The 13977-nt window shown below is 39.5% G+C and overlaps 2 protein-coding genes across 2 annotated transcripts; one reads left to right on the top strand and one right to left on the bottom strand.

Annotated features, from left to right (window-relative positions):
- Nucleotides 1–1829: 1829 nt before the first annotated feature.
- On the bottom strand, nucleotides 1830–5371 carry klhl35 (kelch-like family member 35). The gene is made up of 6 exons (XM_030792205.1): nucleotides 4533–5371; nucleotides 4144–4328; nucleotides 3625–3743; nucleotides 3288–3476; nucleotides 2350–2538; nucleotides 1830–2024 (listed from the first exon to the last, which is right to left on the bottom strand). The coding sequence occupies exons 1-6, from the start codon at nucleotides 5369–5371 to the stop codon at nucleotides 1830–1832; spliced, it is 1716 nt and encodes a 571-aa protein (XP_030648065.1).
- Nucleotides 5372–8322: 2951 nt separating this feature from the next.
- Nucleotides 8323–13722, top strand: lrrc32 (leucine rich repeat containing 32). The gene is made up of 3 exons (XM_030792927.1): nucleotides 8323–8385; nucleotides 9372–9462; nucleotides 10643–13722. The coding sequence occupies exons 2-3, from the start codon at nucleotides 9376–9378 to the stop codon at nucleotides 12545–12547; spliced, it is 1992 nt and encodes a 663-aa protein (XP_030648787.1). The 5' UTR covers nucleotides 8323–8385; nucleotides 9372–9375; the 3' UTR covers nucleotides 12548–13722.
- Nucleotides 13723–13977: the final 255 nt, after the last annotated feature.

Here is a 13977-nt window from a genome sequence, read left to right as displayed (position 1 = left end):
ATGAATGCTTCACATTTCTAACCAAATTAGTTTTCATTTGGCAATGTGCTTAGTTCATGTTCTTTAGAAATGAACCTGAAAGTGATATATAACATCGTGTGGCCTGTCCGACAGAAGTAATCAAAGGACTAAAGAAAAATGCCATCCATGCTATCTACACTACGCGCCCTTGCATGACTTCCTTGTTTTTGTTCCACCAACAGTTCTATGGAACTCTCATCAAATTATCCCCTTTCCTTCATTCTGTCAAAGCGATTTCCTCAGTATCCTCAGTTTATCTCTCTTACGGAAGCAGGCTTTCAATAATGGCACAGTTCAAGGAGTAAACCAATCACTCAAAGTATGGTTCCTCCTTCACCTATCACATTTTTTTTACACAAGTATTTGTTTGAGTGATGGCCTAATGAGAGTGGTTTTGGTTTTAATTCTCAGCAAAGGAAGGAAAAACACAACTGAAGGAAGCTGATTAAAAATTTGCCCATCCCAATCTTGGCAAACCCATAAACAAAACATTTGAACATAATTACGAACTGAAGGATTTTTTTGCTAGCAAATCCACCCTTGATCACAGCTTTCGCTTAAGAGGTGCATGAACACGCTGAGCTGTGTGTCCTTAAGAAATATGCTAAAAAAGGTCATTGAACAAAATATTATACATCTCTGTACATATTTAAACTATGCTTTCACTTCATGTTGTGAACAGTCAAATGACTTAAATACTTAAATGTACCAGAATTAAACTTAAGGTAAATTTGTTGGAAATAACTATTTCTGCTGAACAAATTGCAGCATTATTAAAAATACACACTTAATCCAAGTGTGTCAAATGTGTTGGTCTCACATTCAAAATGAGACTAAATCTTCACTTATTCATCACAAAAAAATATCCACATTCAGCCTATCTTTACTGCATCTGCTTCTGTCTAGGGCATCTACCCAGGGGTACTATAAAATTTGCCTCTAAATTTGATAAGCAGGCAATACGACACAGTTTTATAATTCAGTCATAAAAAAACAGTTTTATTGTTTTTAATGCCTTCATTACAACATAAAATATAAGGTAGACAGACAATGTTTTGGGGTAAGTCGCTGTGTATTTCTCACAGTATAATATTCACAGTTTGTTAGAAGTCATATTATTTGAGGGATTTCCCTGAATGTGCAATTATTAAAGGAGACTGAGATTCACTTTTATCTTGAGTTCTTCATCTTATAGTCTCTTAATAAGCTTTGACACAAAATGTCTAATCAAAAGATGGTTACACAAAGATAAGTTAAACATACATCATACTTTACATATATACATTACCAAAATAACTTAATTGCTTCTATTACTGCGCAATCGTGAGGGAAGCAGGATCATGTCATCATGGCAAACTTGCCAAAGGTCAACATGTTATCACATGACAAAAAATCTTCGCATTTTCCTTGGAAGCATTTTTTAAAAGCAGAAGCATTCCAGAGATAACTGCTATAGAATCTTTTAAGTTTGTAACAAGTAATAGCAGGTCACCTACGGTGGAATGTAAACCATTCCTTTCAAGCTGGCTTTTACAGTAAATTCTAGAATGAAATGTCACAACAACACAATGCATTAAAGAGTGTCTACCATTCATAGTTTTTGCTGTAATATATAACAAACAATAGTATATTATTAACCATTAATTCAAAGAGTAAGTGCCTTGCAGTATAAAGAATATAACACAAAGTGAATTATGGTATGACATACAGTTAAATGAACACAAGACAGCGACGGTATTACTATATAATGTAGCACAGAGTAGCTGAAACAAACAATTTACACAGGAATAGAAATAGCCAGGTGACAGTCAAGATTTCTGAGGACAGCGCTGAGTGATGGTGACACAGCCATGGTAGCTGACGCTCCGCGGCAGGGACTTCTCCTTGGTCACCGTGTTGGTCTCCGGATTAAAAGCCCACATATAGTTAAGGGCTGCAGAATACTCGTCACGCCCACCCACGACATAAATTTTACCATCACACACAGTCAGTCCACAACTCTCCTGAGAAACAGAGACAAAGCCAGGGTCAGGTCAACGACAGCACCATGCAGTTACGTGCATTCTTAAATAAATATTTCACCACGTTATAACTAGGAACTTACAAAAACACATGAAAACACAGTCCCAAAATACTTCACAAAAAAAACCTGACAAATGCATCACGTCTCGGCAGATCGGAAAGAACGAACAGCATTGAGACGGCAGTCACATACCCCAGTCAAATCTTACGGATAAAATGCCTCACCAACCTAACATCACTATCTACAGTAATGACTTCAAAAGTGAATGGTAAAAATGAGGGCGTAAGTTTTAGGCTGATACATACTACTTTCATTGGTAACGTGGCGGCCTTGCTCCAGGTATCCTTGCTTGGATTATAAGTGTAAATCTTGTCCAGAAGACCCCCGACGACGTAAATGGTGTTGTTGAGGGTGACGGCACTGATGCACCTCTGTGAGAATGGACAGGTGGCAACAAAAGTCCACTGGTCCTGCACAGGGTCATAGCATTGGACCTAAAACGTGCATCACAGACAAAGACTTGTTTAGATAAGGCTCCAATCGTTGATCGCGCAGAGATGATTTTGGGAGGAGCAGCAACGTTAAAGAAGGAAAATATGCAAGCCACCTGAATATCCAATAAGTTTTTTTTTTTTAAATATTATTATTATGAGGAGATAAAGTTTCAATCCCGAGATCTTCAACGGATTACACATTTTCCCTCTGAAAATAATGTCCTAACAAATATCCTTGATGGATTAAAGTAACGTATCTGTGTAAATCAATATTACACTGACGCATTTGTGCAATGTGAAGACCTTTTATAACACCTGCTTACAAGGAAATGCTTACATTTATTCTTTTCTTAAAAATATCACTGTGAATTAAACAAAAATCTTTCAGTCCAGACCGAAAACCTACTGTGGATAAAAATTCCACAGTTAATGCTGACACCCCCCCCCCCCCCCCCCAAAGACTCAGGGCCCTCCCATATGTGCATAATACACTGTATAATGTAGCTTGGTTTTGTTTCCACTTTCAAGACCGGTTGTTGCATGCCCCTGCCAAAGCTACACAGAACGATGATCTCAGAACTATTTATGCAATGTATAGCTTCACTGTATTTCTATCTGAGACAAACAGTAAGTGCTGGCAAAACAGATCTCTATCTGTCAACAGATCTGCTGAGCTAATTTTCTCTGCTTTTCAGACGCAACCAGATATTGAGACAGACATTCTGTTGGAGGATCTGTGTTGCACTCACCTTATTTGTGTTGGAGTCTTCATTCACTGCACCTCCAATCACATACAGCTTTCCAGCACAGCTAGTCACTGCTGCTGAGCTTACAGGGAGAAGCAATGGGGCCACTGTCAGCCACTGGTTATCAAATGCGCTGTAGCACTCCACACTAGAGAGCCTCTCATGTCCGTTGTAGCCTCCTACTGCATACAGCTAAAGCAGCAACAGAGCGTGTCAACTTATGAACTTTTAACTCCAAATCAAGTGCGTTGTACAACCTGACCGTAAAATTACATAGTGGGATAAATTTTGACTTCAAGAAAAGATATTTCTAAACAAAAATATCTGACTGACAAGTCACCTTGCCAAGAAGGGTCGCCATTTTGTGTCGCCATCTGCCTTTTTTCAAGTTCCCAACCCGCACCCACTGGTTAAGCTGGACCATGTATCTCCACACATCTGAGCTGTTTAGTTGGCCGCCTGATGGAGAAGATAGAGAAGAGAATTCAGTCGTATTTATTTTGATGAAAACTGAAGAATGACCCTAAATGAGACTCATCAGATCAGACAGTAGATAAAGCTCCCTGGAAGCCACATGCTGTTTACAAGCATAGATGATATTTTTTCAAGGGAACAGCACAGCCCGTATTTTTTTTTTCCTGCAGCTGAGAGGCATGTGGAATCAAAAGCCCATGTATACGTACAAAAGGCTTTGATAGAAACACAGGTCTGCTGTGCTGTTGCTATGCTCTATTTAACAGAACAGCTTTGCATTTCAAATTTGAAGCTCTCAGACACTTCTCAGGAATACAACAACAACAGCAGTCATGTCATGAGTACAAAAAGTGATTCTGTTGGTTGTGCTTAACATATGACATACCTGAGACATATACATCATTTTGAAGTTCACTGGAAGCAAATTCAGACTTTGAGTGGCCTGGGATGTGGGCAGCTGAGGTCCACTCTCCAGTGAAAGGGTTGTATTTCTCGGTGTGGGATAGCCTGGAGAAACCATTTCTGTCACATCCGCCGATTATCATAATCACCTCCGCTGTCCCAGACGACCTGAATATATGAGAGGAAGCACTGAGCTGATCGCTGCTGCTCAACACTGCTGTACGTATTTTATGAAAATTATATAAAACAATTGTGTTGTACTATAATATTGTGTGTTGTATTATAAAACAACAACACAAATAACTAGAGAAACAACAACAACAACAATAAAAATAGAAATAGTACGCCAGACCACTTGCACTTCAAACAAACCTTCTGGGCTTTGTCCGTGCAGAATAGATCTCTCTGCCAAAGGTGTGGTATCTCCTGGCCTCCAGAAGCAGAGGCCGACAGTCCCTGCAGTCCTGTAGGATGTCATCTGTCTCCACACTGTTGACAAAGAATGATGGGTCGACCAGAGGCAGCCGCACCAGCTCCAGCAGCTCTCTCAGGGCCGCCTTTCTGTCACTGGGCTCATGATGGACCCATTTCAGTACAGCTTCCACCAAGACCTCCTCCCTCTGGATCTGCAGCTGCTCGCTCATCAGCAGTTCTACAATGCGCTCTTTGGGCAGGCGCAAGAACTCTTTGTGCTTGTAGACCTTCACAAAATCTTTGTTTAGCAGGTTCTGACACGTCTCTGCCAGGTTCCTTAAAAGGTAGGAACTGGCAAAGTCCATGATGCCCAGGCAATTGGAGTGGTTGACGCGTTTCTCCAGGAACTGGATGCAGGCGTTGCAGAGGACCGAAACCCCTAGGAAATCAGCTGCTTGGTAGACGGTCTCCACGTTGTCTTCATTCAGGTCAACCCTTCCCTCGTACAGGAAGTTTAGCAAGTCTTCCATGGCCACGCGAGATAGGACCTGGATTTGTATCACAGACTGCGTACTCTCCAGCATTTGACTATTGAACATGGTGTGGAAATAGGGGCTGCTGGCACTCAGTACGGCGCGATGACAGGGGAACTCGCAACCATCCACTTGCAGGACTATGTCTGTGAAGATGCCACTCTTTCTGTACATGTTAAGGATTTGAAGAATGTTCTCGGCATAAGAGGAGATGCACTCCGTCGTATGATTAACAGGAGTGTCGCTATTGCCCCCAAAACCCATCCTGGAAAGACATGTGCAAAGTGAGTCAAAGTGACTAGATATATATTGTTTTCCTTTATAACTCGCGAACTCGTGTACTTAACACGGGTTATAATCTAACAGGAAAACAGATAAAGATGGGCTACATAAATTACTGAATATCTGTATACAGATATTGCGTGAATAAACATATCATATAAATAAATAACACAGATACTTACACATTTTGCTGCAATAAGCAGTGCATTATCGTTGAAAACAGCAAACGACATTTCAGTTGACTTGCAATAATTTAAACTCTCTGCTATAAATAAAGGACTTACTTTTCTTTTTGTTGTGACTGTTATCAATTGACAAGAGCGCAGTACACTCGACGAGAATCCCGTAGAAAAGATCGAAGATGCTGGAGAGTCCGTAGTGCGCGTCAAACCTGATGCAGTTCAGCACAAATCCTGTTAACGTAGCAGTCGATCAGCTTTTATCTGCTGGCTGACTCGACAGGGAGGCCGTTCTGGAGAATTTCATTGTGTGAAGTACACATGAAGACGTAATAATAGAGCACAGTGAGGCATCCACGGAAATCCACGCCTCCTTGCCATACACGGGCCACTTAAGTCCCCACTTAAGTTCTTGTTTAATTAACAAGTGTTATACACATTACAGAGACTGAGTGTCCAAAGCAAAAAATTGGTGGAGAGCAAATTTATGACGGCATCTGGCTAGTTTTTGAATGTCAGTCGTGTGGTTATAAAAACACACATTTCAAATAACAGATTTATCTTAAACTGCACATGGCCTCACAGGAAATAGCAAACAATGTATATTAAGTTTAAAGACCTGCAGGTTTTATAATGGCGAAGTGTAGGTAACTGTTGGTTTTTTGTCGGTTTGTTTGTTTTTTGCCTTTTGTATTGTCACACTCCGTTCTCTAATTTACACATTTGAGTGGATCATATGTCATGAAATTACAGTCAATCCAATTATTCTGGATATTCGTTCAGTTGCACATAAAGCCACGGGCCCATAGTTATCACGCCTTAAAACATTCTGTTTTGGACTACTACTTTGAACTACTGTGAGTAACGCAGAAGAATTGACCTCTTTACAAACCCTTTTAGTACCTCTCAGACTGACATTCGATGCACACAAGGGTGGGATGGGATATAATCTGATTTTAACATTTGATCAGCCTTTAGTGGAGCAAGGATCTAGGAGATTACAAATTTTTATACCAAGCTTTGAAATTGTATCATTGTGATATCCATTTGGTATGATCACATTACGGTCTACATTGTAACAACCGTTAGAGGGCGCTGCCTGATAAAAGAAGCCTATTTGGCGAAAGAACGGTAGTTAATGTGTAGCCTACAGGACTACCACAGTTACGACGAGGTACTACAAGCTTGGTGTAAGCTTCCTGGCTTTCGTTTTCGTTTCAGAACTAGCTACACGACGGTAATAGCAAGTAAGGATGTAGTTGTTTAGTAAGAATGAATCAAATTTCCAAAACGTGACATCACTTTGTGCGAGACAGAGATATGTCAGATATGTGACTTCAGAGCAAATGCAGTTTGTCTCTGCCACAAAACAGTAGGATTCATGACAGAGTAGACAAACAAACAAATAATAATAATAAAAAACATAAAATTGTTGTGGTTTATACGATGGTGAAATTTTGTCCAGCCGTGAATATGCGGGAAGCTGTGGTAGAGCATGGAAAATGCGTTCGTTCATTCATAGTTTTTTTTATGAACTGGTAATATATATATATATATATATATATATATATATATATATATATATATATATATATATACGTGTGTGTGTGTGTGAGAGTGAGTATTGTTCCGACAGTTTTATTTTGGCTTATTAGATTCTTTTATTCTTCAAGTTCTTATCTTCACTAGAGGGAGCCATTATCCACCCTAACTAGTTTGTTTGTTTTGAGCGCAAGCCTGTGCGTTTCTGTGGTAAATTGTAGTATGTAACAGTTCTTCAATTTTCAACATCAAGGCAGCAATCGTTTCCCCCCAAGCGATCAGTAAGAAATGTTTAATTACGTAGACGTTGTTCGTAACAAAACTGGTGATTTTAACCGATTACTACAACTTTTATCGTATTATTATCGTAAGTTGTCTTGCTGTGGATGATCAAGTATTTCATTTTAAACGGTCATTTACTTATTGTTTATTTGTTTATTTATTTATCTATTTAATCGCAGAATGACAGCAATGGAAAAAGAAGACTCCAGTCTCTTAATGAGGGGCGGATTGCTAAGGGAATTCCCGGCGCATACAGAAGGCTATATATCAAGGAGGGATGCAGCCGGGGATTCTACCATGGATCCTACCATCTGCTTATGCTTAAAACCGAACCAAGTTAGCTATGTCTTGAGCAAATTGGTAGATGCAGCTTTGATACGGCAATGAAGACGGAAAGCATTCCAGGATGCACGGTATAGTGAGTATTTTTCGTAGCACTTTAAAAACTGAATTTCACGTTTAAAGACGGCACGCTTATTTTATACTGAAGACTAGCAGCTGTATTCACAATTGACTCAATACTAGAGAGGCTTTAAAGGTTTCGTTAAACTTAATTAATCTTATCCTCGATAGCTTCGCAGTATAGGCAAACTGAAAATACGAAGAAAAAGTACCTCATAGTGGGCTGTGGACTTTTGATTAAGTTCACATGTTTACATGCCGACCTGTTTACAGAATGAAGGAATTCATAGTCTTACAATGAGAACAGCTGCTCTTTCTCACAAAGAGAGAGAGAGAGAGAGAGAGAGAGAGAGAGAGAGAAAGAGAGAGAGAGCTCCCCATTTCCAAATAAGGCATTGCTGAGGGTAGGGAGAAAAAAAAACACATAATGCAGGATATTCCCACAGGATGTGTAGCTGAAACAGCTTGGAGTAGAAATGAAAGGTACAGAGCTAAGCCAGTTGCATTTCTGTCAGTGAAGATGTGAGAGGGAGCCAAGACAAGCAGCATGACCAGCTCTTTGTGCAGGGGATAGTTTCATTCCAAAGAGAGGTAAAACCATGGAGCACCTGTATCGATTTCTCATTGCATGATCATTTTGGCTGATATGTGGGAAGAATCCGAAAGGCAATATTTTTTGGTATGACAAGACTTTTGGAGAATAAATGAACAAGTAGAGAGAATTGACTGATTATTCAAAGGCTTTTGTCTTAGTGGAAAATACATAAATATGTCGGGAGTTCTAAGTTTAAGATATGGGCAGACTTTTCTTATGCATTTATTTCACGGAATCAGAGTTGGGACTTATAGACATAGGCTGTGAGAGCTGGATTTTTTGAACAAAAGTAATGGAAAGAAGACGTTGAAAAGAAGACTTTCATGAGGTGTTCATAAACCTGTAGATCATAGTGGATGACAGGTGCTTTTCTGAAACCAAAAACAAGGCATTGTACCATTCAGTGAACATTCATGAGGTACATTAAAGAAAGCTGTGACAGCTGATATGTTGTATGAATTTTTTTTTAATCATTCACTGTACAGTAAGGGAGGTGCTACGCTGTCCTTTTTGTTTAATTTGCATAATTCAGAATCAGCTGTGAAAACCACAAAATGTATAATAATTTTTCTGTTTTGCTTCTTTGGTAATGAGTAACCTTTTATATTTCTGCTTGAATCTGATCTGTGGGTGTTTCCACTGACGTAAAATAGAACTGTAATAGGCCTATGAAAGACATGGGGGGAAAAGGTACATTTTAAAATTCTGAGAAAGACTTAAGCTTGACATGAATATCATATAGTCCAACGAAAACAGAGGTTTCTTATGTCCCCATATCATGCTTACATCAGTCACAACATGATGTGATGTCAGCTCTTGGGAAAAGAGTGTTTTTATAGGCAATGAGAGATTCATACCATGCCACAAGAAATTTTGCACTGTCATAGGTCAGGTTACCTGCACTCTGAACCAACATCCCTGTAAAAGAAGCAAAAAGACAGCTCTCATGAAGATTTTATTCCATTATTCCTTGTCCTTGCAGCACCATGGGAGCCTTGCTCTGGGTTGTTGTTATCCTTGTTAATGAAGTGACAGCATTTATACATCCACGCCAGCCTTCGCCCTGCCAAGTGGTAAGTAACTCTCGTTCTCAAAAGCTTCAAATGACTGACAGATTGAAATGCTGTATTGTAATGTTACAGATTAATTGCATTTTAATTCTTTATAAATAACAAGAATAGGCTTACTTGTTTTATGTTTATGAGTGATGTTGCTGTTTTACAAACGATCTTTGTGTTGCTGAATCAGATCGTCGTTTTATTGCACTCTGCAGATGTATGCCTGTAGTCGTATCATCAGAAAAGCAAAGTTTGTAGTTACAGTGAGTTATTGTTGAACAAATTATGGGCTGTACACTTCTGAAACAGGATATTTTTTTAGTTTCTAATTAAGGTTTACTCTTTAATTTATTACCATGCTAACTTCTGATTAGCCTTCTTCAAAGATGTGAAACATACATTATATACCTGCGCTTTGCTTAGAGGAACTCAGCAGGACCAAAGAAGATGAGATGAGAAGTATATTTTTACCCAAATTAAAACCTGGCTGGATAATTCAGTCTTTGATTTTCCAACAGAACATTAATTAGAGATAAATATCACTGTAAGAGCTTTATATAAGGAAGATGCCATAGATTTCCAGGAGGCAAATGGACTGAATTAGATGCAAAAGCCTAGGGTTTCAGTACACAATAGAATGTCCTTTTTTGCATGTCTGGGTCTCAAGTAGAGTTTTCACTGTGAGTGTACTAGAGTAGGGTACTGTTTGGACATTACCTCTTCCCTCCTCGGGCTCATTTTCAGGCCTCCTCCCTGTAAACATCAAGGACATCATGGATTTCCTCCTGTCCTAGTTCAGTTATTCTGATGCTCTGTGGATGGTCTCAGTAGATTAATATAGAGGCTGATTGTTTACAGTGCAGGAAATAGCCTTCTGACATGGCATTGGTGCTGACTAACGTGTTTGAATTGAGATCTGATGACTTATTTTGTATGGAGGAAGTTGAACCTTGAGTTTTTTTACATCCTCCTCCTGTCATGGAAAAAGGAGGGGGGGGGGGGTTCTGTGTCACTTAAATAGAAAGTATGGTTTATGCTACGGTGGATTGTACAACTCAATGACGAACCACAAAAGCCAACAACCTCTGTACGGAACTAGTGATGACTGACAAATACAATGTGAAAGAGATTTTTAAAAAATGTATCAGTTTATTTCAATTTTGTTTATGAGGTGTTCTCCCTTGTTTGTTTGCAGCACCAAAAAAGCGCATACTGCAATGATTTAAGCCTGAGGACCGTCCCTGCCAGGCTGCCTCCAGACATCCATAAACTGGACCTTTCGGGAAACCTTCTTCAAAATCTCACACATGAGGTTTTGGCTGTTTACACCACCGTGCACCACCTGAACTTTCACTCTAACAAGATTGAATTCATTCAACCTGGCCTCTTCAAAGATATGAAAAATCTCCAAGTACTGGATCTCTCCAGGAACTACTTGGATCTTTTTGCTGCTCGGAAAACTCATGTAGGGCCCCTTACTTCTGTGGAAAAGCTTGACCTATCAGGTAATGGGCTATACACGGATATGAGTGATTACTTTCTGCAAGACGCTCCAGCACTTAAAAACCTCTCCTTAGATGGCAACAGCATAACCAAAATAGGCAAAAACACCTTTGCTGGATCTTCAGCTTTAAGAAACATTGACCTGCATAATAATGTTATCCTAGACATTGAGGAAGGAGCATTTGAATATTTGGACAGTCTTGCTGAACTTGATTTGTCAGTGAACTCCATCTCTTGTATCGCCGACTTTAACTTACACCAACTAAAATCACTTAACCTGAGCAAAAACAGCTTGGAGCACTTTCAAACCAGGGACTCAGACAGGGAGTATGAGCTTCTCTACCTGGACTTAAGGGAGAATAAGATCCTCTACTTTCCAATACTCCCCAGGAAGAACAAGCTCATATACCTTGATTTGTCTAGAAACCTTTTGAGGAGTATTAACACGACTGCTACTGCTGAGGAGCTGGAGTATTTGAAAAACACAGAATACCTGGCTCACGTGCACTTAAACTTAAATCAAAAACATCAAGATCTACCACAGCTTCTTTTCTTAGACTTGAGTTACAACCAGATCAAGACTATACCATCTGCATTTTTTACCACCACCATGGCTCTTGAGACTCTGAACATAAGCAATAATTGTTTAGAGAGCTTTACTATAGACCAAGAAAGTCCTTTAAATTCACTGAAAACCCTTGATCTGAGCTTCAATGCCCTACAGAACCTTTCCTTTGGAGAGAGCACTTTGCAGTCTTTGGAGGTGCTCTATCTGCAGGGAAATTATCTTACCACCTTAGAATTTGACACATTTCACAGATTGCCCAGCATCAGAGGACTGCATCTTCAGCAGAACTACCTGACCATTTGCTCCTCACAGAGCAGATCACCCCAGAATCATGGATGTGTCTCTTTCTCCTCAGTACCAACACTGCACTACTTGTACCTCTCTGGAAACAGCTTAGAGTCAGTTCCCCAGTATGCCTTCCGTGGCAGTCCACTCTACATTCTGGACCTATCTGAAAACCCGGGTGTAGAGATTCATGAAAATTCCTTTTCTGGGTTAGAGGCAACCTTGACTCATCTATCCCTGAAAAGCAACCACCTGCAAGAGCTGAACACAGACCTGTCTGTCTTTGGCAATCTCAAATTTGTGGATTTGTCCATTAATAAGCTGACAGGCCTCCCTCTTTGGGCCAAGGAGTCCTCCATTGAGTCTTTAAACCTGCAGAACAATAGCCTGGTCACCTTGGAGTACAACACAGTGCTAGCTCTAGAGAAATCTCTCAAAACCCTCTATATGGGTTCTAATCCCCTTAGATGCTGTGGCAACAGTAGGTTTCTCAACTTATTCAAGGCTTCTAATGTTGACATCCCTGATATTGACACAGTGACATGTTACTACAGAAAGGACTCAGAGTATGTGGAGATTAACATTAGCCGTGTTATGTCAGAGCATTGTCAGACACTAGATAGAACAAGTGTAATTGTCATCTCTGTTGTGGTGTTAGCAGTGCTGATGGTTGTCCTGCTAGTTGTAGTTACTAAACTCTGCCAGCCCACAAGGCATAGATTCAACAGAAACTTCAAGGCCTGAAAGGTCTCAAGAAGCAAAAGGGGAAAGACAGCTGAAGGTGGTTCACCCTGAAGAAAATATATGACAGCACCCAGATCCCATACCGCGGGTTTCAGTATGAGGTTGTGGACGTGTACAACTGTGTGGGGGTGGTTTTATGTTTAGCAATGGAAATCATTGTAGGCATATGCTAAGGGCTAAAGCCTCCATGAAGAATAAGTGTCCTGCAGCTGTTTCAAACTCACTTTGACGATCACAGCCATTGTTGTTATTGGGAATCTTAGTGGAAGAGGCTATAATGAGTCCATGAGTGATTTCAATCATTTGGATCAGATTTCAGCATTTTGGTGAAGTAGTTTTATCTTAACTTTAAAAGGTAGAAGAATAAGGGGGAACTAATGTCTTGCTGACTGATCTTTTATTCATTACCATTCCTCAGTATTAGTAAAAGTTAAAAAATAATGTCTAGTAAAAAGCTCTTTTAGACTGAGGAGGATCTGAATTTGTCTAAGTGCTGGCACCCAAGGTAGCAACTGAAGGTAGTCGAGAGTAGCATGAAATGCAGGTTTACTGGAATGAAAATATGTAAATGTTTGTGGACCAGCACTTGTACAGTAAGAACATAGCATTAAAGTTTTACTACCTATTGTAGTTAAAAGAAGGATCGCTGTTTGATATAGAAATGGGTGTTTACAGACACTACACTTCCTCAAGATTATCCTTGGCTAAGTAACGCATTAGTTTGCACTTTGTGACTCTGTAACAGTTGTACCATGTGACTATAAATTTGTGATGGTAGATTTTGCAAGTAATATATAACCCCCCCAAAAATATCTAACACTACATATTATGTAAACACTATTGATATCTGATGTATACTGCTGTTCAGAGTACAATCATTTCTTTCATCATCAAAACATTCTTAAACTCTTATATTTTGGGTTTGGATTGTCACCATCTTAAAAGCACATAATATCTTTTGTCTTATTGTTTTGCAGACCTCTAAAGTTGATAAATATGTGATTAATGCTATGAAGGTAATTTTTTGTTATGGCAAGTTTTGTGTGTTTTCACGCAGAGCAGCGGTGGGATTAGGCTAAAATATGGCTGATGCAATATCTGTAAAGGAAGCAGTGCTGTTGGAACACCTGCAGTAAAAATGAGGCTTGTTTTTACAGCTTGTAGGGTACTGCAGATAGCTTTCCTGTTATTGATTGAGTGTTACAAGCTTACACCCCCCCCCAAAAAAAATCCGCACAGTATGATTATGTGTCATTTTATTAAAAAACGTTTCCTTTAATTTAAAACAAATCACAATCATAGGTGAAGTAACTGTCACAGTATACTGTGGTTGTGATAAGCTTTGTTTTTGTATTTCTCAGGGAGGTGTGATGGTTAACATTACAGATTCCCATTGAGACAAAAACATCTTGCAGTTGTAGTGCTTTGTG

The sequence above is a fragment of the Chanos chanos genome, chromosome 15 (assembly GCF_902362185.1).
Source record: "Chanos chanos chromosome 15, fChaCha1.1, whole genome shotgun sequence".
Classification (NCBI taxonomy): domain Eukaryota; kingdom Metazoa; phylum Chordata; class Actinopteri; order Gonorynchiformes; family Chanidae; genus Chanos; species Chanos chanos.
The sequence above is the reverse complement of the archived record's forward strand: the minus strand, read 5'-3'. Positions and strand labels throughout refer to the sequence as shown.